Source organism: Anguilla rostrata, chromosome 8 (assembly GCF_018555375.3).
Source record: "Anguilla rostrata isolate EN2019 chromosome 8, ASM1855537v3, whole genome shotgun sequence".
NCBI classification, from domain to species: Eukaryota; Metazoa; Chordata; class Actinopteri; order Anguilliformes; family Anguillidae; genus Anguilla; species Anguilla rostrata.
In genome coordinates this window covers 43,094,432-43,119,155 of record NC_057940.1, presented here as the reverse complement: position 1 = coordinate 43,119,155, position 24,724 = coordinate 43,094,432, and the positions used below count along the sequence as shown (strand labels likewise).

Genomic DNA, 24,724 nt, shown 5'->3' with positions numbered 1-24,724 from the left:
TCTAAAATACCTTACCCAGCATGGCTTGAGGATGTTTGCCCTGATTGGGTGATGCTGAGTTATGGTGTGGAAGGGAAGGGGGGGTTGGGGTGAAGGCTCATTTATGACAAGGACTGACCTAAAAGATAACCGTGTACTTATTGATTGAAGTGAACGGTGAAGAGTGCCTGACCGGCAAAGAAATGTGTTAACACAGCGGACAAATTAGGCTATATCTATAAATAGCATTTTTGGGGAAAAAACGGTACGGTTGAGGGTCAGGCACTCTTCACGGTAAGAAGAAATTTCAGGTTTTTTTCCGATATTGCTTGTGTCTACAGTGCTGCGACGGAAACAACAATAGATTTACTCAGGAGCCACATCTGTCCAAAATGTAAACAAGTCAGGCGGTTTTCACGGTCAGGAAAAATATTATGACAACATGGTCATGTAGCTAACTTAGTTAGCTAGCCAAACACTCAGTAACACAGATACCTTGGTGCCATTTAGGGATAATGTCAAGGAGGAAAGGTAGCCTACTGTAAAAGCCAAAAAACCTTAGACAGTTAGACATGTTTAAATGTGCCCAGCATTCCAAGGCTTGTTGTAAGATTCCGTAGCCAATCAGGACTTTTTTGTAGAGTGCAAAAACTTTGATATTATTTATTTAAATTTAATTTATTTTGTTGTTGTTGAAAACACAGCATTCCAAGACTGTACATTGTTGTCAGATTCTTTGTAAGACTCTGCTATGCTGTAAATAGTTGTTGATTTTTTAAAATGTGTGTTGAATAAATGACTTATTTATAACAACATTCACATTACGTAGTCATGTTTTCAAATCTCCAGTCAGCTTTTACCACTGACTTAACGTAGGGCCCTATGGAATCTGTGTTATAGCTTTTTTAAATTCTCAATTCCGCGATTCCGTCCGTGATTCTGTTATCACAGAAACTATAGGGCCCTACCTTAATGCTGCCATCAGTCTGTTGCTGGCCCGCGCCGGGCGCTGTCAAAAGATACTTGCCACCGGGCCTAACAACTTTTCTGGGGGAAACCCTGCATGCCCATTGCTAACAGGCACATAGAATCAAACATTCAATCTCCATTGACAAACACTGGCAGTAGAATGGGTCATACTGAAGAGCTCAGTGACTTTCAACGTGGCACTGTCATAGGATGCCACCTTTTCAACAAGTCAGTTTGTCAAATTTCTGCCCTGCTAGATGCCCCCCAGTCAACTGCGAGTGCTGTGAAGTGGAAAAATATAGGAGCAACAACAGCTCAGCCGTGAAGCGATAGGCCACACAACCTCACAGAACAAGACCGTCGAGTGCTGAAGCGTGAAGAGCATAACAAACATTTGTCCTCGGTTGCAACACTCACTACACAGTTCCAAACAATCTCTGGAAGCAACATCAACACAAGAACTGTTCATCAAGAGCTTCCTGAAATTGGTTTCCATGGCCGAGCAGCCGTACACAAGCCTATGCTTATGGTGCAATGCCAAGAGTCACCATGCACAATGCCAGGCATCACCACGCATACTACCAATTAATTATAAAATAATAAAAGTGTTATTTATAGGCAGCTCCGCAGCTCTATATGGACAACTCCCATTCAACCTCAACGTTTACTCAAGACTCTATAACAGGAGAGGGCCCCTGGAAGTGTCAAAATGATGATGAAAACGCTGTAGCACAGGCCTGTTAGAGAGACTGTTAGGCACATGCTGACTGCAATGCATAAAAACAAAAGGAACAGTTCTGAAGCACATTAAAAACTGTGTGAGTGTCAGTCTCACAGCTGATATTTAGCCAGACATATACGTAACAGTGAATAAACATTTCACAACGGAGGACTGGAGACTTGAATGCTTTGCACAGAAAATAAAACAAAAGAGGGAAAGTCACACAGCAGTCAGTACAGCACAGCAGGACCTTACAGCTGTGCACTGAAGGGGAAATGAAACGCTCCAGGAAGTTCAGGAGATTTTTTAAAATGATAATGAGACATATAAGACACCGCAGCAGTTAAAAATACAAGAAAACAAGTTCCAAGTAAATTCAGTTTGATTGCCCGAAACATAACTAGCTCGCAGCCCCATCCTTTTCCATCTCTTCATAATGTCAGAGTAATGGTTCCACCACATCTCACATCTTTTCTTTACATGCTGTCAGACATTAGAGGCCGTGACATCAGAAGCGCCTGAACAAAAATGTTCAGTTTCACTGCGTTGCCCCTGGGTGTAGTAACAACTTTGACGGCAACAAGTCCTCGACATAAACTCGCCACAAATCACTTTTTAAGTTCATGTGTCTATTTTAGGACTGAAAAGGCATAATTTATGGATTTACACTGATTTATATTTTGGTTCAAGGTTTGCATAAGTTAACTTACATTGAAAGTTACACAAAACTGAGCGAGAAAGATAAAAACACTGAGAAACCACAATGCAAACTTACTTAGCTATAGCAGTTTAATATTGTCATTTTTGGAGGGGTTGGGATTTTAGAGAATTAGAAAGGCCTACCAGTTGGATGTCAAGCTGGCAATTGAGCCCATATGTAAAGCCAGAGAAAGCGACTCCTCACAGTACATGGCATTGGAAATGCACCCAGATGACCCCCGAGGTGGTAAAGCAAGGAAAGTTTCATCATGAAACTGCCACTCATTCACCACATTAAACCCTTCGGTTAACGGGGAAGAGAGGGAACCTGTCGTAACCTCTCAAGAAACCATGAGAAGGCCATGGGCCCAAGTCAACAAAGGAGGATTTTTGTACAGGTTGTATGTACAATATGGCCGCAAAGAAAACAAATATAAAGACTGTAAGCCTCAAAGGGAACAATGAGAAAAGACTGTGGGGAGAATACTTCAAGTGCACACCAAGCCCCAGTCCAATATTCCCCAGTCAAATCCATATAAAAAAAAATACAAAAACATAGAAACCCGAAGTAAGGTGAGAAGGTGAAGGAAAAGGTGAACCTTGGGACCCCCGTGGTCAGTCTGGTTGGATAGACCCTGAATATCCCCTCCTAGCCCAGGTCCAAAGGCGGCGAGAACCACATTATAACAATGGCAGAGTGGACTGTGGGCAGTCCACAGAGCATTTATACCTATCCCTCCTCACTACCACATCAAGACCCTCTTTAGACTGCTGAATGGTCATCTCCAAGGCCCCACTATGTGTTAGATATGTTCAAGGGGGCATACTGCCTCACATGAAGCCTGAGTCCTAGAGAACTCCCAGTCTTGAATTTTGGTATACACGAGCTCCTTGGTTATACCACAAAGCCTGTCTCTAGCTGATCAGGCAGTTGTAGCACAGTGCCCCAGAGTGTCCATTTTCTAACTGCTGGGTCCATATCAGGGTCATGGTGTCAACAGGGCAAGCAGAGCAGGATATCCCTCTATCCAGCGAATTCCGCCAACCCATCACCACGGTGGATCCCAAGGCGATCCCAGGCCAGGCGGTGGATATAATCCCTCCAGCGTGTCCTAGGTCTGCCCCTGGGTCTCCTCCCCTGAGTTATGTTAATGAAACTGTGGAACAAAATCTAAATGGTGGTGTTCAGGTGTGAAGAATTCCTGATGGACAAGTCTGGGCGTGTTAACAAATACACAAGTTGCATAATGGAATTTTGTTTGCAAGAAAAAATTTGATCTTTGCTATGATGATCCATGTGTGATGATGGCCAGGTATATGGAGAGACGTAGAGCACTGAAGGTTCTGAAGGTGGTAGGTTAATAGCAATTTAGCAAAGTTTTCATACCGGAATGGTCATAACCATTTTGAGAAGATGTAACATGGTACTGAAGTCCACAGCAAATTAGAGCAATCCAAAAACATACCATACCACTGAAACCATTTGAACTCATGACTTCACGCAAGAAACTCTTTGAAACCTGACATACAGTAATTGTTCCCATTACAAATACATTAAGGAAGTGACAGAAAAGTACAATCAAAGTAACCTTATCCAAACCAAATGAACCTGGTCATTCTTATTACAGATACCCATAGGGACAATACAACCCTCCCAGTTCCTGGGTGACACTATTGCCAACTGCGCTTCACCCTTGTGTAGCTAATGGCCACAATGGGCACTGACATAGTCCAGATTCGATCTGACACAATGAGGCTCATCAATGCACCACCGTATGATGCCTTAACTGAATAAGCCATCCACCTGCCCAGGGGACAATTAAGCCATTATACTATTACATTAAATGGGTTGTTTATATTATGGATATCTAAAGACAGCTGGAGAATCTATGTGCATATGAGAACTGGTATGTTGGCAGATACAGGCTCAACACACCTCATAGATTATGTTCCAAATATTTCCATATGTTCCATATATCATTTGTTACAATGGTTTTTGCACAGTAGGCTATTTGTTGTCAACGTCATTGGTTATCCAACCAAGCGTGCAACCTCTTCAGGCAAAATATTTTCTATGAGACAAGGCCAATCGTAACACACTAACCTCCACTTGAACTGCCTATAAAAATGTAAATGAGATATTTCCAATTGAATGTCATAGCTTGGCATTCAGACTTAAAATCAAAACAGAAACCATGATCCTTGTGGCATTCTGTGGCCACACTGGGCCCCTGACCCCCCAAACAGTTCTGGTGTTCTGTGTTTCTTCAGAAGGTAATAATACCTTCCGGAAGAGAAGACATGACACTTTTAGATTTGTATAGAGAAGTAAGACCCACAGCATGACTTTTATTTGCCTAAAGACATTCTTTCTTATGCCGGTGGAGGGAAAAGAGGGAAAACATTCCTATGGTTTGCTATATCAAATTATATTTTCTCTCACTCAAAGGCAATAATCTCTAAACTAGATATCTGACAGAGGGGTGCCTACCAATGTCCCCAAAAGCAGTACACAAGTATCCACCTAATGGTTTGTTATGTCACTGTCTTCTCAGTCACCAGATCTGAACCAAACTGAGAATTTATTATTTTTTAAACTGTCATCAACTTAGTGTGAGTCGATTAACTTTCTCATGGTAATGTGGTGTTGCATTCCACATGCACAAGCTGCACTAGCCATGTGTGGAGTCAAAATACTCTAAATATCTTTACACTTGTCTTTCAGGTTTTGCTGACTACAGACAGACAGACACACACACACACATACACGCACGCACACATGCCCGCACACGCAGCTATTGGCTGGTATATGCATTTGTCTGACAAATAATAATTGGCCAAAATGTCAGGCGGAAAGTATGACGAAAAAAATGGCTTGTAATTAATTCAGGGTTCCCACTCATTTTAGGAAATCATTTTCCAGGACTTGTCAAGGACAAATTCCATGACTTAGACTCACAGACATGAAACATGGACAATGGTAGCCCAAAGCTGGGGGGGGGGGGGGGATAAGAAAAGTGGAGAAAAATATAGAAAAAAAACAGAAGAACATGCAACCTCAGCTATAAATATACTGTTTAATAGCTTGACTTAGCCTAGCCTTGCAGGACCTCACAAATATTTCCAGGACATTTTGTAAATTTTCTAATTTTCCAGGTGTTTTCCATGACTGGAAAACTAGTCGATAAATTTCCAGGTTTTCATGGTTTTTCAGGACGAGTGGGAACCCTGTAATTTATCTGTCCTGTACATACTGGCACTAAAGAGGCAATCAAACACACAACTAATCAGAAACACCTGTGAAGCTATTTGTCCCAAATGTCATGGTGATCTGAAATGGGGGGACTATGTATACAAAGTGCTGTTATTTCTATATAATGAAACCAAAATGCATTAAAACATCCTTTAATAAAAGTGGAGAATCACACGCAGGTTTGTGTAAGAAAGCAGTTACAGCAGAATACCTGTGTCCCCCTAACTAAACCACAGCTTACACCCTGGCTGCAGCCGGATTTCAATGGAAAGTACCTGTTGGAGGTGCCTCCCCAAGTCTAGCCTGTCATTGACCAGCCGTCAACTTCAATTCCTTTTGAGGTTGAATCAAGATTGGGTAGAGGAGAGGGTTATCCTACGTTCACTCACTCACACAAAAATCAACCGGACGCCTGCATGAATACAGGACTCCTCTGCGCAATTTAGAATTTTAATTCTTATGGCATATCTGAAATCACATGTTGATAAAACACAACCTTTTATCACATTTAAAATACCTGAATAATTCACATAAGCATCTGGGAGTATTGTTTTAAGTTATCAAAATAAACCACAAGAATGCATTCTCCATGACACATTCAGATGCAGATTCATATTTCAGGCCTACCTATTCTGGATCTATAATACATTATAAGTCCAGTACCCTGTTATTCAAGAGAATATTTTATCTAAGATCTGTCACCAATGTTAACCTTTTAAAAAATGAACTTGAGATGGTACCATTACTGAAATTGCAGGTGTAGAACCATTCCCAGTTTCCTTCAGAGTTAAGAAACCACTGAGGTTTGAAACTGTCTCCCACAGTTAAAACAAATTAAAAATGTATATACCTGTCTTGTGCGCTCTGTTTTCTGCTTAGGAATCTACTAAAGTAATCCAAGATTTCAACAGAATCCAGGTTCTGGCAGAAACCTGGCAAATGACATTCTCTATAGTGAAATTAAAACTTGCACATTTGGGACAAATAAGACTAAAGAGAAATATTTAATTGGAGGAACAAAATTTCAACAAGTTTTCAATTTGAAAAAAGATTTGGGAACAGAAGTTGATCCAAGTCTATCTGGATCTAAGCAGGCAAATTTCCAGTTAAGGTGGCCATTAAGGTACTGGTTTGCTGAAGAAAAAAACAACCGATGATTCATTCATTAACCTATATTTCTATATTTCAATCCAAACAACCATAGCGTAAAGGACTGGAGAGCCCACACCCAATGGTTATATTTAAGTATTCAAAACATAGCCATAAAACCATATTCACACAACAGTCGACAGTGTATGCTAGAGGTATAACAGGTCTGTTGTGCATTTTAGAACCACTGTGCAACATTAACGTAAAGATTCATGCACAAACACGTGCCTCATTAACAACTGAAGCATGGAAAATATGGAAGCTGTTGACATGGTTTTAATTAGAGAACAGATGAAAAAATGCAATTCATGCTACCATTTTAAGCTCTGCACACATGGGCAATGCTGTTATAAGCAACCAAACATCAATGAAGGAAAACAAATTTGATATTTGTGGAGTAAAACTTATTCATCAACAATCATATGTTTTACTTATTTTACAGGATTAATAAGCATTTTAACAAAATTATACATACATTAATATGTTTTAATAATTAAAATAAGTATTTCAATTCTGTGGGTTGTTTCTTTAAAGCCTTTCTGGTTCTACATGGAGAAACAGGGTCCCAATTTGATGCATTAGAAATGAATCATACTTTTGGATGGAAAATTTTAGATCAGTACGAATAGGCCTACCTGCTCAGTGATATGATCATCTGCAGGTATCATGCCTTGAGGGTCCTTATAAGGAACATTGAACAAATAAACAATAATAGGCCAGCCATAATACTACAAATTATGTCTCAAAGATATAGTTAGAGCAAGACCATTTTAAACTCAAGAAGCTATTTAAGTCTTTAGTTTTAGTTCCTGCTATTGACAAAATTCACAACTTCATTATAGGAATATAACTTCTTTCCACCAACATAGTGACATAAGGTACAATTGGATAACCGGACAGGACCCCTTAACGTGCGATTATTCGATACTTGATTGCTGTGATCAAAGGCTTTCTTCAGCGTTAGGATGAAAGGCGTTTAGCAGCAGAACCAGTGGGACTACAGGTGGATCCTGTGAATGATGTTCAATGTTTGTAAAAAGAAGGATACTGCAACTCTTTCATGTGCTTGAGCCGCCTTTCCTGACTTTTTATTAAATTACTTGTATTCACTACTCACCTAAATTCACTTCACATGAACTACTGTATGTGAATCTCAAATAAATTCGGTACTCTCACACACACAGGCCTACATATGTTCGTTTCCACGCAGGAAGAGCTGTAAATGTTTCAGACGAGACAATACACTAGGCTAGGCAACAGCTGTACTCTTCATCTGTTTTTCATTAGACTTCGCCCTACTTCAGTCTACAGGAATTCAGATTCTGGTTTCCAGACAGACGATACTGCCTAAAAATCTGCCAACAGGCCTGTGGGAATGCAATTCAGTATGTGAACAAACGAGACATTCACAACCACCATTTGCATTCCGTGGACTCTTTTAGTTTGCCACACAAACACATCTAAAGTTTCCAATTATAACAGGCGCGGGGAAAATCAAATTTGTACTAAAGCGGGAAGATGTCCAGTACGCAGTGCAAAGTAGAGATTCTACTAGTCTACTTAGGCGAGTTTTAAATACGATAGTTATTTAAATGAAAAATGTATAATAGCATTTTTCATCTTCATAATGTGAAGGGATATACCATCAATATAATAAATTAACGTCCTTATAAATAAAGTAATAGTTTTAAGGGGATGAGATGTGGATGCGTGTCTCTCAAACCCCTCCGCTGGCAATATGCGTTAAAGGAAAGATAGAATCTTACAACGGACTGCAATTGCGAATAATAGAAAATCATGCCGCAATTTGCCGACTAAGAAACAAACACTCTTGATGACAACATGCCACTGGTCTATTTTTTTGCGACGAAAGTCTCGTTTCTAAGTATGTTGTTGTTAGTTACATGCCAAAAGTACCAACCATGGGACTAACCTATTAAAACAAACAGGTTGGCCTCCTGGAAGCGCGCAAAACATACCCTTTATCCCTGGCACATTACTCACGTTCCACCACCACTGCTCCGCATTCTCACAAAGAAAATGACGATGTAATGTATAGGGAATAAAACTGCTCGTTGTCAAGTGTGCAATACAATCGTGTGATCTCGACGGTACTGTAATGCAATAGCCAACTATTATACTAGTAGCTTCAGTGCAACCTAGAAAACTATAGCTAGTTACATTTCTTCAAATCAAAACATGCCTTCGCTCACGAACAATCCTCGACGTGGTCCAGGGCATTCATATTTATTGACTGGGTGTTTCAAGTCGTCTATAGGACCATCTCCAATTCATCAGGTATCCCTAAACTTACATATTGTAGAGCTAACATCCCACTGTAAAAATAAAATCTGAAATCAAAATAATAGAACTTTCGCAAACCTGGCAGCAAGAGTGACCATGACTCCAAAACTTCGGGTGAAGAGAATTAAAACTAGAATGAGTACAAAATGTATCTGTCAAATTCCAAAGAAGTAGATTTTGTACGGATATATTCCTCGACCGATTGCAAACACACTGTCCCCAAACCGAAGAGGCGATGTGTCTGTTGCAGGGTGAAGTCTCATCTGTTGCTTCTGGCTTCTTCCTGTTAGGGGCACGTGCGCAGTGAAGGCAGCGGAGCGTAGTGCAACCAAGGTTAAGACAAATGACTGGAGCTGTTTAGAAGTGTCCCCTCGGGTTATGCGTCGTATATAACCTATTTATATTATATATTTAATTCACATACAAGTACACTGACATAATTACACGAAGATTAAAGTCTCAAGACGAGCTGCTCTTTGCGTACGTTTACGATAGTTGCCAACGCGATAGTGCCATCTATAGGGCGACCTTAATGAAAGACAAGAAAACCGTGTAAACTCTTTCCGTCATACATGGAGCCACATCTCCACGTTTGATCTTAATGCTGTAAAGGAAACAAGCGTACAATAGAACAAAATGTCACACTCATGAAGGACAAAGACATATAAAGCGCACATTGCTATTCCACAACTATTAATTTTTGCACTGAGTGCATAGAGGTATGACCGTCATTAGTAGAATCAAAAAGACATATTTTTGGTAGAAAAATATTGCCTGCTGGGCAATATGGACCTAAGTAAGCCAGGTTTTCTGCGATTACTACTACAGCAGTTTGCCTTCCAACTCCTCATGCATCTGCAGATAATCTGGTGTTTCATTAATCTGCATCCTTTAGTAGGCCTGGATTTGTTGTGTGTGCTTTGGCTAGAGGGCAGTTGCATGGCACTTCAGGTCAAGTGCTTATTGCAGGTGGTGCAGAGGTAACACCAAAGCACATCATATTCAAATAAATGGAAAACTTTCTGCAGTGCCTAGTTCTGGGTAGATCTCTGAACAAAATTTAACACATCAACAATTACATTAACTAATGTCAATATTAATCTCTCTGTGTGACACGCAACCTATATCCAATGCACTGAAGTATATTGGATATTTGGTGAGTATTGAAAAGAAAGCAGTGATTCATATGATGACACATATTCCAAAGGAATATGGAGAAATTAAGGTTATAAATATTTAAAGTTTATTTTAGCACAGAAAAGAGCAGCTCAGCATATATTAACTATTTGGGACATGTTTGCCAGCATATTGACCGTTTGGAATACGAAGGAATCCACATCCAGCTGTAGTTAAAATGTAAACCTATTTGTGGGATGAATGTAGGCCTGTGTCTCTCATTAACTGATTACCATGACCAAAAGTGATGGACATGTGAGAAGACAGAATTGTAAAAAATCATTGGAGAACCTCGTCCACAACTTGCAGTAGAAAGGAAGTGGCAGAGTGAGTACATCAACTCAGTGGATTTCACAATTACATAAACTACAAGATTAGAGAAAGCAGAACTAGGCCTATGCTTTGAATGCAAATTAACAGGATTTTTTCCCACAAAAAAGGAAGTAGGAGTGAGCAGTTTTGCTTACTAAACGAGTCTATTTAACGGGTATATTCATAATTCCTAGATGGTCAAGGAAATTCGCATGAAAATGCAATCAAGTGACAGGAAATATAATCATGTTCTTAAACGTTCTAAAAATGATTAATTGGTTGTACGCAAAATACCATAAAGCCACTGCATGATTCCCATTCAAAAGAGACCATGGGTACCGCTTTAGCTGCACATATGGTTCTCGCGGACAAAACATTCAGGGTTGGCGCTCTTGTTTACTCTGCCAAGTGCACAAGACGCGACAAACGGGAGCGTGAAGATCTACTCTCGTTTCCGTATCGTTATTTAAATATTTTAATTAACTACCATACGGTGGCAGTGTTGTCCATTAAATTGAGCCATACATTTCTCAAACTGGTTTTAAGTTTACCCACCATTAACTGTAAGAAAACCAAATGTATTGTAATATCAAAACAGCAAGATACTCCCAACTGCCAATTGTACACAGGTAACCTGTCAGGGTGCGGGGGGTTAGGACCCAAACGCAGGGTGAGGGGGAAAAACTCGAAACTCCAAATGGAATGAACAAAAGAAAGACTTTACTTAACAGAACAGGACAAAAGCGAACAAAAGGCCTCACAAGGGCAACTCTTCAAAACAAAGGAAAACTTCAAGAACACAGGAAATCCAAAAGTTCAAAAACACATGGGAAAACAGAACCTGGGCAGGAACACGATCAGAGGCATACGCGACAAAACGCAACCAGACACAACCAAGGATCCAGCACCTGAGTTCGGGAGACGGGAACTTAAATAGACAAGACACTGACGAGACACAGGAGGGCACCATGAACAATCAGGCCACAGAGAGGGAAGGGAAAACGAGACAACCAAAAACCAATAATTGAACAATTGAAAACAATAATACAATTAAATGGTACAAGCAGGACACAAAACAGAAGTGCCGCCATCTGGCGGCCCAACAAGGGAAACACAGACAGGAACACAGAACCATGACATAACCAAGTGATTGAGCAAAAGACCAGCTTCAATTACCTTGGTAGCTTCATATCACATGATACTAGAAGCAAAATAGAAATAAAAAGAGCAGTGTGAAGTTAGCGACAGTAAGGATTTTCGCGCGGGTCTGAAAATGTCAAAATTCCAACGATAAAACCACTGTTACGTTCAGCAAAATGAAATTAATTAAGGAAAAATCGGACTGCAGTTGTCCTAAAATATGAACTATTCGTTTTCTATTTGTACAATATTAAAACAACTTCGATTTTAAACACAGACATTGTAAAACTATTCACAACACTAATATTAATTACAAACAAACTTGTCTTCCTTTTTTCTATTTTTTCCCCTACATTTTAACAATGCCAATGCAAAATGGGTTTGAACATGCAGTACATAGGCAAATTTTATTCAATTAAGTTCCAAATGCTTTCTGATACTATAACAAATAACATGCTCTGCTGCCTCCCCTGGACATGTTGTCTCAATGATATGGGGGTGTTTTGAATACCTTGGACCCTCCACTCTTCAGATATGGTGTCACTTATATCAAATAAGCGTCATAGAAAATGTGGCTGGGGTTTGAACATGCAGTACATAGGCGAATTTCATTCAATTAAATCCCAATTGCTTTCTGATAGCATAACAGATAACATGCTCTGCTGCCTCCCCTGGACATGTTGTCTCAATGATATGGGGGTGTCTTGAATACTTTGGACCCTCCACTCTTCAGATATGGTGTCACTTATATCAAATAAGTGTCATAGAAAATGTGGCTGGCGTTTGAATATGCAGTACATACGCATATTTCATTCAGAGAAAAAGTGGATTTGTGTGAGTTTGTGTGTGTCAGTGTCCATATTCTGCAAGAACAATTTATTTCCCGTGGGGGGAGGGGTGCCAGAGGGAGTGCAAGTCCATACTGCGAGAAAATAATAGTTCCCGGGGATGAAGGGGAGTGTTGGAGTGTGTAGACTCAACTGAATCTTGTTTGCGTCAAATTTGGGAGGAGGCTGACATGCTATACTTTTATGCAAGATTTTCTCTGTAATGTATGCCTTACTTTTCTGAAAATAAAAATATTTATTCACAAAAAATATCTTTTCATGCTTTTTTATTGCTTAGGGGGCTTTCTTGTAAATACACTGTTATTACTACTGTCAGACTAACTACAATGTCTTCCTTTTGCATGCCATTGACCTAATTTCACCTGCATTTGCTGATTTTTTTCTACAATTTAAACATTTTGTTTAGATTCAAACATGTTGGGGGATGGATAGGGGGAGTTGCCTTCTCACTCTAACAGACACACAGAACAGAATAACTATCACAACTGTCAGAACCCTTAGAGCTGTCAGAGCTAAGACATATCAGGACTATTTGAATTGTCAGAACTTTCAAGACCCAGTTGCTAATATTCAGTACTACATATGGATATCTACGGGGAAGGACTCTGCCACCAGCCTTGTTCATGGCCCCCTTCTGGAATCACTGGAGGACAACACAAGCTGGTCCTTCCACACATCGCTCAAGACCAAAAGGTTAGCTGAACTGTGCTGGACTGAAATGTTTTTTTTTCCATTTAAATGTAGACTTATTTCGTTTCTCTCACTTTTTGTTCACTTTGTTTGTTCTAGTAATTGGAGACTCACATTTGCGAAGCTTGGTGGATGGGATTGTGACCACACCAAGCGGCTGCCTGTCGTTTGGGTACCTGTGCAACCCCGGAGCATCTGCTTTGGATCTCCAAAGGGAAGTAATGGGGGCAGCAATCCCAGAGGACCCAGATATTGTGTGCCTTCTTGCCCCCAGCAACAACCTAACAACCAGCTGAACCATTGAGGGAGCTGCAAAAGATTTTAAATTGTTGCTTCAGGCTATACTCTACCGCTGGCCAAAGGTACAGTGAATGTAAAAAGTACAATGCAAATCAATATGATAAACTTTCATACTTCTTCATTCTACCATGTGAGATTCCTTGTCCATATCATCCAGAGTGCCAATTGAAATAAGCAAATAATGCAACCAGAGGTGCAGAAATTAAGCATTGTGGCTAAACAGCATATCGCATAGACGGATCATTTTGATACTTTTCATACAGGCATTTGTGCTGGACTTTCCACCTCGGTTAACAGTTGACTGGAGCCACCAGGAGATGCTGAGGAATGAATATCACCGCACTGCAGCATGCTTGAGTGTGCCTTACAAAGAAATTGTAGGGTACTTTCCCACAAAGGCACTAGATCAGTGGAGCAAGGATGGGGTATGAAAAGTTATTTGTACTCAAAAATAACAAGGATAAACTACTTTGGAAATAACTAGGTATATATATATATATATATATATATATATATATAATATATATATTATATATATATTAGAGCCCGACCGATGCCAGATTTTTGGGTCCGATGCCGATCCCGATTTTGTCCTAGCCCACCGATTACCGATGTTTTGACCGATATTTTGTCAAAAAGTGCAACATTTTCAAATCAATTTGAAAAACTTATGTTTTATTAAAGTTTCTATATTTAAGAACATTTAACTTATAAGCAAACAAATAAAAATAGAAATAAACACACAAAGAACTTTTTAGATAAAAAAGTAAAAGATGATATTAAATTAAATATATATATTAACACCATCTTTAAGTGTGTGAAATCAAAATAACTCCACACCTTGCTTTTACTCCTTTCTGTTCCAGCCATCTATAAAAAATTAATTTAAAAAAGTCAGTTTTCCAGTGTCAAACGTGTATTTTTATGAATATTATTATTATTGTTGTTTTTGTTATTAATTTGTTATTTCTTAGTATCTATTCTCAATACATTAATTATATTTTCTTATTTTATTCCTACTACGTGATCTCAAAGAGTAAGACTATCTAGCGAGCTTCCCTGTTCGTAAGAATTCGGTGGTGAAAATAAGTACAATGCGCTCTGACGCGTGACTAGATGACACACTCGCTCACAATAACGTATTAGCTATTGACACAGCATCATATAGTAGCTAATATCATTATCTCAGATTTAAAAAAACAAATGTGTTATGCATTCAATCACCATTTTATTTTGGCTGGTTATTTATTTGAGAATACAGCGATGTCCTCTGGAAATGTAGATCCTACGCTGCTTATGTGCTCACTGCCACTTCATAAAGGCTTGCTAGCCAGCTAGCTTGCTAAAGTGAACCAAATATGTTAGCTAGCTCGCTCGCTTGATAATGAGGATTGATAAACATAGTGATCGTATAAACGCATTTAATTAAAAAACTTTCGCTAAATATAGATACCTTTATTGCGGCAATCGAATCTGTGCAGACAAGTCTTGCAGTGGAGAATATTGGATGAGGCACGAGTGACAAACGTCTTATTAGAGAAGTAGCAGTTCACACTTGTATTAGAGCTCCCTCTACTGGATAATTCTAGTAAATAGCAACTACAACGTTCGAACAAGACAAGTACAGATAAATAATCATTGTTTTTTTTTGTTTATTATACTTATTAAAATATCGGGTCACATCGGCGGCATAACTGCCGATCCCGATGTCGTCAAAAAAGTCAAATAATGGCCGATATATTGGCCTGGCAGATATATCGGTCAGGCTCTAATATATATATATAATTAGATATATTAGTATCTAAGTCTAATTGGTGCCAACATAAAATGCTAAATATGACATACTGCAAATTGTTGCATCTGACTTTTCTAAACAGGTCCATCTGAGTGACAATGTTGGCATGCCCATGTTAGCACAAATCATATGGTGCTATGCCTACATGCAGCTCTATGTTCTCTCTACCAATGGGCCAACCCTACAAACCCCACCTCCAGCCCCGCCTAATCGCTTCATTCCAACCCTAGTGGTGAAGGGTGAAGTTAAAATTTTTGCAGGAAAAGACCCCGTGCAGTGGGCAGAGGTTCATAAGGGCAGAGACAGAAGGACAGAGGCAGATGTCCAGTTTCAGGAATTTCGCAGGGTAAGTTTTTTGTTTTCTTTTAAAGAGTAACTTCTCTTATTTATCAAGGATTTATATTATGTCCATTAAAAAATATACTGTAGAACTCATTGACTTATACCATCAATACATGTGTATAATTATAGGGTATTGGTGGCAGTGTTTGCCATGTACTTGGAACTGCGATCATAATCGATCCCAAGGTGATCAGGGTGCAGAAGAGGTGCAGGGAGACATCAAAGCGAGGAGGACAGGACAAGGAGAGAGCAAGGAGAAAGGCAAGGGTCAAAAACAGAACCCAGGGAAACAAGCAAAATTCTCAGGGAAAACATGCTGTTAAGGGGTATGTGGAGTGGAAGTAGAATTTGGGCGTGGGCTAGAATACAAAGAGCTTGGACAGCAAATTACATTTGCAGTGAATGAGGGAGCAGGTGAGAGATCAAGTGAAAGAGAGGATGTGACAATGTTTTATGGAGTGTGTGAAGAAGGGCATAGTGGAGAAGTGGGAAAATTTTTAAAAATAAACCAATGGTCGAAGTTACGTGGTGGAAGCAAACAAGCAGTCAAACATCGCAAATTTAAAGGGAAAAAAATGTACAAATTGGATATTTTTGAAATTGGAAATGCCATTCATGTAGTTAAAACAAAAAACAGCATGGTTTTATTTAATAAAAAATTTTGGACAGAGGTGGCAAAAACTCTACAATGGCCCTACAAGCGCCCCTGTGCATTAATTCGAAGCATTAAAATACTACGTCAAATTTGGTTCAGCAATAAAGGGAACATAAAGATCTTAGTCTATTCAATGGAACAAAACACACAGAGTAAGACTCATTTTGAAGAGAGACAGACAGATAATTAACTATAATCATGATGAAAATGTTATCCAAAAAACAAAGGAAGTCAGAAATGAAAAGCAAATTTATACCAAAAAAAAAATTATACCAAAACAATATGGGGAAGATTGGATTACAGAACTACCAATAAAAGTTTCAAAACATTTTTGTGTTTGCAAATCCCCAAACAAGAGCAAAAGGCCAATGCTAGCCTGTGATATCTGTGGAAACTGGTATCATTTCCAATGTGTGGGCATATCAGATAGTGATAGTCAGATGAACTTTGATTCTATTGGGTACATTTGTAGCTCTAATGCCTGTAAAATCCAGTTAGAGCCAATGAAGACAGGTTATATGTTAAGAAGGGGGGGGGGTTAATTTGTTAACCAATCTGAAAAATGGTAATGCTGAAATACAAATAGAAATTGCAAATACCAAAAATACTATTAATAAACCAATAGGACAAACACAGGAACCACAGAAAGATTTCATATTACTGGATGATATAAAAACAGGTTGAAGGTTGAAACGACACAATTGGAGGAAAATGCATTTGATTGTATGGATGTGCAGACCAACAAGAATAATATTAATATAGTAAATAATGAAGCTGAAGATCAAGAACTATTCATTAGTGAGGAATGTATGAAATGTGTTTTGTCTAATGAGGCAACAATTGGAGAATTTCATATTTCTGTTCCTGATGACACCTATTTCAAAATACCTTCTGAGTCCTGGACAAAATTGTTGAATATGAGAAATGGGCGATATTTTGAAAAGTATTCATGGCAGTCAATATTTGTGAGTAAGATTAATAAATCAAATCCATATTGCACCATTGTCTTTAAGAGCCATTCGTTTTGCACAGCCAAGATAAGGAGGAAAAAAGCACCATATCTAACAATAAAAGGCTATTGTTCCCAAAAGTCATGTGGGATGCAAGTGACTGTAGCTGCATATGATGCAGAGGAGCCAATATTTGCCATGTATTACACAGGGCAGATATTACATGCTGGCAACACTGTTACGTTCAGAGTAAGGACCCACACGCAGACCAGGGAAATCCAAGAAAACGTTGTCTTTATTCCGTGCGAAGTTCGAAGCCAGGTGATCAGAGATAGTGCGGTACAGAATCGAGTTTCCAGAAGAAAAGTAAAAAGACAGGCAAAAAGTCAAAAACCAGGAGATCAGAGATAGCGAAGGTACAAAGGGGCAGGCAAAAGAGAAGTCAAAGAAAAGCGAAGGTCGAACCAGATCAAACAAAACCAAAAGGGGCAGGCAAACTCGAAGTCGGGCAAAGGGGTGTCGCAAGAATCTCAAAATACAAAGGCTTACAAATAATCGGCACAATGAATCTGATCAACGTTCTGACAAGAAACAAGAGGAAAAGACTGACATTTATACACTGGGGAAGATAACAATCAAGGAGGGGTTAAGTGAGTGAGGGCGGAGTAACAAACAACATCCAGGTGAAGAACATTAGGATAACTAATTAAATGACAGGGGACTGACAAAACGCGGACTGGAATCACATAGACAACAATGATAACAGACGGCCTGGGTTTAGCAGGTAAAACACGTGCAGAGAGAGAGAGGTGCAGTTAGAGCAAGAGACAGGTGCAGGCAATTGCAGAACTCAGCGTTAGAGCAGGCTAGAAAGAAAAGGGGCGGAGCTACAGCGCAGCATGGAAAGGGGAGACTGGTTAATGTATTAGTATAGTGATCTAAACTATCAAAAACCCAAAACTAGTGTGTGTTAGTCCATTAGTAATATTCACATGTTAGTATATTAGTGAGGTTAGTACTTTACAATCTATAAGTTAGTAGGGATTAGTAGAAATTAGTAAAACTAGAAATCAGCAGGAAGAAAGTAAAGCGAGACTGGAAAGAAGGGGAAACCACGAAAACCGGAACCACCGAATAGTGAAATCACACAAGTACAGGGGAGTGAAGCAGCTCAGGGAACACAGACACAGAGACAGTACTGGGGAGACAAGTGACCGGAACTACAGACTACAACAAACACACTGAAAGCAAGGCCTTTCAGGGCTCCTGAGAGGGTAGCAATAGCTTCAGCCTATAAATTGTATAATGACCGGCTAGGCACTGCTGATCTGAAATCCTTGGCTGCACAAAATAGGACTGGTATAGGGACAGATACCGCAATCTTCCGGAAAATCAAATCTGAGCAACATCTGAAAACTTTCTTGGATATTGATGAAATGAAGGCACTCAAACTTTTGAAAGAAAAATTAGAACATGAAGATTTGAATAACTGTCACTTAAAAGGATTTGTCCACCTCATTCAGCTATCACCGCTTAAAGTAATCTGTTTTACAGAGGGAGGTATACGTTTATGGCATGAGATGTCCCAGAGCACTCCAGTATTTTGGAATGCAACTGGTGGTATCATTAAATCAAAAATCAATAAAAAATGCATTTTATTCTATGAAATTATAGTTTGTACACCGGCAGTACCACACTTATCAGCTCCTGTTGCATGTATGGTAACTGATGAGCATACTCAAAGTTCTGTAGAACATTTCTTATGTACAATCAGAAACCAGGAGCGGAAATTGTTTCAAAGTAACACGTTACCAGTCCAAATGACTAGTTATAGGTCCCTTGTACTTCTGCAGGCATCTATGCAAGTCTTAAACAACGATAATATGGACACATATCTCCAGCGTTGTTGGAGGATCATAACGGGAAGTGCTACACAGAAAGATTTAAGTTTCTGCATAATTCGCTCTTGCAAAAGTCACCTAATGCGACAAGCAAGTGATTTATGTAAGAAACAATACAGTGGAAAAGATGACCGGTATAAAGTTGGAATGTACATATTCAGCCTTCTTGTTAATTCCAACACTCTTGAGGATATGCGTGTAATAATATATGATGTTTGTGTTATTTTGGGTAACAGAGGCCATTCTTTCATAATATCAGAGAGCATCAGTAAACTTAAAACAAGAGTTATGAAAATAAGCAGCAGTGAGTATAAAGAGTTGAACTCCCCAATTGAACAAAACTTTGATGCATTACCTGATATGACAAAATCACCATTCTCAAAATACTTTGACAGTGTTCGGGCTGAGTCAAGAATAAACACTGAAAATATGGATTTAAATGGGAAAAATCATTACTTTGGACCTATTCTATTGGATAAACTTTTTAAAAATTTCCTCCCAGTAATTACAATCTGGTCAGACCTGCTTTCAGGAAATTTGTCACGGTTTTCAAGTTCATATGAAGATAAGACACCACGTTAAGAAAACCACTTCAATTTCAGAGGTCACCTTCAAGAATACAAAAACATTATTCTTAAACAACAAAAAACACAGGCTTGATGAATGCATAGAGAAACTATACAATTTGTATAGAGCCAGAGAAGGGGAATTCTGTGAGAAAAATAAAAACAAGAAAAAGGAGACATTTTTTTAAAGAGCCAGAAGAAGCCTGGGATAAAAAGAAGCCACCGCAGAAAAATAACAAAATGTTTTACCTCAATACGAGGACCAAAGAATTCAAATAATAAGTACTCAAACTGTTGGTTTAACTCCTCAATGCATAGCTTCCTGAATCTTAAATCACTATAGTTCTGCTTGAATACAATAGGTCCACAATACATGACAAGAATTCCACAGAAATTTTATGAACTGCTACGCCATCCTGTCCAAAACCCTGGTTATTCATTTTCACCCAATGAAATTCATCTTGTTTTGATAGAGCTAAATTCCTGCATTCAGTCACTGCCATTCAACAACCAAAATGACCCATTATATTTAATTTATCCATTCATGGAATGGGTACATGAACTGAACATAAATTCAGCAGTTGAGGTCATGTATATTGACAAGTGTGAATCATGCCAGACTACTGAAAATATTTTCCAGGATTTACACAGCACTTCTGTTTTTAATATTCCCATACTGACAGCACAAAGTTCTTTGAGTGACCTTTTTTTTGAAAACACTAAAAACAGAAGCAAACAAACAATGCACAGGATGTCAAAAACAGCTGTTCAAAGAAAGTATATGGGTAACTCCTCCTGACATTATGGTGCTTCATGTTTCTCGTGCCTGTGAAGATGGGGTATCACTGCTGCGAACACCCGTTTTTACATTTTTTACAAAAATGTTTTTGTTTGGTAGGAATATTAATACATTTTTCAACACAGATATGAGGACATATCTGCACTACCAATTAAGTCTTTATTTATTTATTTATTTATAATTAAGTTTTGCTTTTGTAAGTCACACAAAAAATGTCACCACAAAAATTCTGTTCACTGTTTGTAGTTACTGCTTAATGTGAAGGCCAGTTGTACTTCACATCCTGTTACAAGCCCAGGTGTCCAATACTGGCTGTTTCCTGCTATGAAATGTATCATGACCAATGACTATGTGTGTCATATTCTGAGTTCTTAAAGAGATTTTAATTCATTCAAGACTGTTTGACTTGTATGTGCACTTGTTTAAAACTGTATGTATTCAACAGTACTAGCAGAGGATAGGAATACACTATTTGCCGAGAAATTGCATGTTTAAACCCCAGCCACATTTTCTTTCTTGCTTATTTGATATAAGTGACACCATATCTGAAGAGTGAAGGGTCCAAGGTATTCAAAACACCCCCTATATTAAAATTCGAGGCAGCAGACAACATGTCCAGGAGGAGGTTCATGCCCCGAAGCCTATTTTATATGCCTATCAGGAGGCGACCTATCACATGATAGAGAGCCGTCATACTATACTAGCAGTAGAGAGGAATACACTGTTTAGTTGAACCACAACATTTTCTGTCAAATTTTCTATCATGTTTATTTGATATCTTTGTCATCATATCAATTTAGTGAAGGGCTGTATGCAGTAAATATCCATTGTTAATTCAAGTCTTGACAGATAACTTTTGGTCTGACTCTGGAATGTGGGTCCAAATGTTATTTATTTAGAGCTGAATTAGCACATTTTACATTTTATTGTGTACTAACAAACCCATGCCACATAGTTTATCCTATAACAATTAGCCAGTAAGCTATCATCTAGAGTTGTTAGAACACCTCAGTGGTAACATGACCTATTAATTATGACAAATATACTGGAATCAGTTTTATATTCTCCTAAAATAAGCAAGATCATGATATTTCATATTTAGACTTACTGCACTTCCAAGAATCAACATGGCAGAAATACAAAAAAAAACGTTATAAAAATACACTGCCTTTTTAATTGGCATTATAATTATAACGAAGGAGTATTTTTACATGTCAAAATGTCGCTAGTTTAGAAAATAAACTTTGAGATACGCATTTCTCGCTTTCGCGCAGGCAGACTTTTATTTTGAACTATTTCCGACGAATCTGCCGGCTTACTGTCGCTCACTGTCGCTCATTTCTTGGTACTCACACTAGGATGGGCCTAGGCAAGAAGTGGGTGGGCCTAGGCCCAGCCAGGCCCACCTGTAGCTACGCCCCTGATTTAATCAAACCAGAGTGACAACTGTCGAGCTATCTGGCTAAGTGTTTTCCATGGTCAACAACGTGGTCGTGCTGGTTATCCGATAACATCACCTTGTGATTGTCTAGTGGTTAAAATGAAACATCGTAGCCTAGAGCGTGAATTCCTCATTCTTCTTGGCTGATTGCTATGGAGGAATATTTCGGACAAAATTAAATAAATAAATACATAAATAAATCATGAAATGTGAACATAAATAATAAAATGTGGCACGAAGTGTATTTATTTATTTATTTATTTATTTAATTATTTAGCCTATTTATTTATTTATTTATTTCAGTGACGCTACGTGTGTGACATGAAATAAGGCTTGAAATTAAAACCGTCACTTACACCCATAGACATATATACATAGACTCCGCATTGGAGTAAAAGCGTGTGAAGAAGAGAGAAGTGGAGTGGTAGAATGTATGAAAAAGAGGAAGGCTGGGGGGATGAGGGGCAAGGAGCCTATCCCAGTGTGCATTGAGCAAGAGGTAGAAATACACCCTGGACAGGCCGCCAATCTATCTCAAAGCACACACATCATTCACTCACTGTTCATTCACACACTCGTAGCTATCGGCAATTTTAGAGTTTCCAGCTATCCTACCTGCAAGTCTTTGGACTGTGGGAGGAAAACCATACAGACACAGAAAGGCATGCATGCGTCCAGTGACAGTGTGTGTGTGTGTGTGTGTGTGTGTGGGAATGTGCTCAGTGTCAGTGTGTGTGTTTGTGTCGGATGTGCTCAATGACGGTCTGTTTGTGTGTGTGTCGAATGTGCTCAGTGACAGTGTGTGTGTGTGTGTGTGGGATGTGCTCAATGGCGGTGTGTATGTGTGTGGGATGTGCACAGTGACAGTGTGTGTGTGTGTGTGTGTGTGGGGGATGTGCTCAATGACATTGTGTGTGTGTAGGATGTGCTCAGTGACACTGTGTGTCTGTGTGTGTGTGTGGGATGTTCACTCACCGTGTGTGTGTGTGTGTGTGTGTGTGTGTGACATGTGCTCAGTGACAGTGTGTGTGTGTGGGATGTGTGCAGTGGCCGTCTGTGTGTGTGTGTGTGTGTGTGTGTGTGGGATGTTTTCACTGACCGTGTGTATGTGTGTGTGTGACGTGCTCAGTGACAGTGTGTGTGTGTGGGATGTGTGCAGTGGCCGTCTGTGTGTGTGTGTGTGTGTGTTTGGGATGTTTTCACTGACCATGTGTGTGGGATGTGCACAGTGACATTGTGTGTGTGTGTGTGTGGGATGTGCACAGAGACAGTGTGTGTGTGTGTGTGGGATGTGCGCAGTGACAGTGTGTGTTTTCTATCTTCAGGTGTGCACATTCTCGAGTGGATTGTTGGTTGTCAGTGGAATGATGAGACCGGGGACACAGGAGGGATTGAACGTTATGAATACGACGGGAAACACTTCCTCACTGATGCCATGAAAACCTGGAATTTCATTCCACCTGCACAGCTGCTGTTTATCAGTGCAGTAAAATGGAATCCAGCTGTGCTTGAGAATGACAAGCAGTACCAGATCCAGATCTGCATTGAGTCACTGAAGAAGTATGTGAGCTACAAGAGCACTCTGGACAGCACAGGTACAGCACAACTCTGCTGCTCAGACTATTCAGGAAAAGCTCATTACGCATAGATCAATTAGCATCTGCAATCTCTATGTAGAAAAAGGAGACCTGAGCTTGAATGGGTTTCACATGCCTCACACTGTCCCTGACCCTCTTACACCCTTGATACTCTCTCTCTCTCTCTCTCTCTCTCTCACACACACACACACACACACACACACACACACAGGCTAGATCGCACTGTTGGTGAATCAAGTGTACCGATATGGAGTAATGGATTAAGAAACAAAGGCTCCTCAAGGGTCCAAAAAACAGGGGTAGCGGTGTTTTCCCTTGACACAGAAAATATCTGCCACACCTGTAAGACTGCTCCATAAAAAGGAGTGAGTCCTGCCAAGTTCATTCTACTCAGTATCATTAAAAACAAATGCCTATCCAGGCCCATCCGACACACCTTGACTAACAGGGCACAGGCAACATCCATCCAGTTGTGGGTAATGGTCAACCAGGTTCCCATCTGACCCAACGGGGCCTGTGGGTGCTTTTATGACATGAAAACAGACACTGTCCTGGTAAACTGTTTATCCTCATTCCTGTAGGCCACAAGTGTTGGTGGGGTAAAAAGGTTGCGAGACTGTCCCACAGCAATCTCCAGATTGTGGGGTAGTAGTCTTTTCAGCTGTGTTTACAGCCTTCTGATCTTTGCGACTCTACCAGAAGGCAAAGATCAAAATCCACGGACAGTCAAAATTGAACCTTACATAGCCAATCCAGAGATGAGTATCAAACTGGGGACAAAGACTGATTTGTTGGTGTCTGTGGACTTACTGTTAGAAGTTAATGATGGTGAAGAAAAGAAGCACCAGGATGCTATTTCTGATATTTTAAGTATGTCTAAACTTGGTTCTCAGATAACCGAAGAGCAGCTTTACTCGTTGCTGGAGATAAATGATTTTCTGGATGAGACTTTTGGAAAAACTGCACCAGCTTGGTGATGATGGGTAGTTGACTTTTATGGCGATTTTTAATTTTGAATGGTCGTGCAATGCTGATGAAATTTTGTTTGTTGGGGAATAAAAAGGAACAATGGCTGAGCTGTATTGACTGAGTATTGTAATTGAGGTTAACCCAGTGCCCGTGTAAATTAGAATGAAC

The 24,724-nt window shown here is 39.5% G+C and overlaps 2 protein-coding genes across 5 annotated transcripts in view; one reads left to right on the top strand and one right to left on the bottom strand.

Moving 5' to 3' along the window:
* Positions 1 to 9,547, bottom strand: part of dennd3a (DENN/MADD domain containing 3a) — a 33,639-nt gene extending 24,092 nt beyond the window's left edge. Inside the window, exon 1 of the mRNA XM_064348389.1 lies at positions 9,153 to 9,547. The gene's annotated coding sequence lies outside the window, so the exon portion shown is untranslated. The remainder of the gene's footprint in view (positions 1 to 9,152) is intronic.
* Positions 9,548 to 23,229: 13,682 nt separating this feature from the next.
* The window catches only part of LOC135261774 (H-2 class I histocompatibility antigen, Q7 alpha chain-like), an 80,452-nt gene continuing 78,957 nt past the window's right edge, over positions 23,230 to 24,724 (top strand). For all 4 annotated transcript variants that reach the window (XR_010332021.1, XM_064348385.1, XM_064348383.1 and 1 more), the window contains exon 1: positions 23,230 to 23,584. Coding sequence is in view for 3 of the 4 variants with exons in the window: in XM_064348385.1 (XP_064204455.1) it covers positions 23,245 to 23,584 (340 nt within the window). In the remaining variant the exon portion in view is untranslated. The remainder of the gene's footprint in view (positions 23,585 to 24,724) is intronic.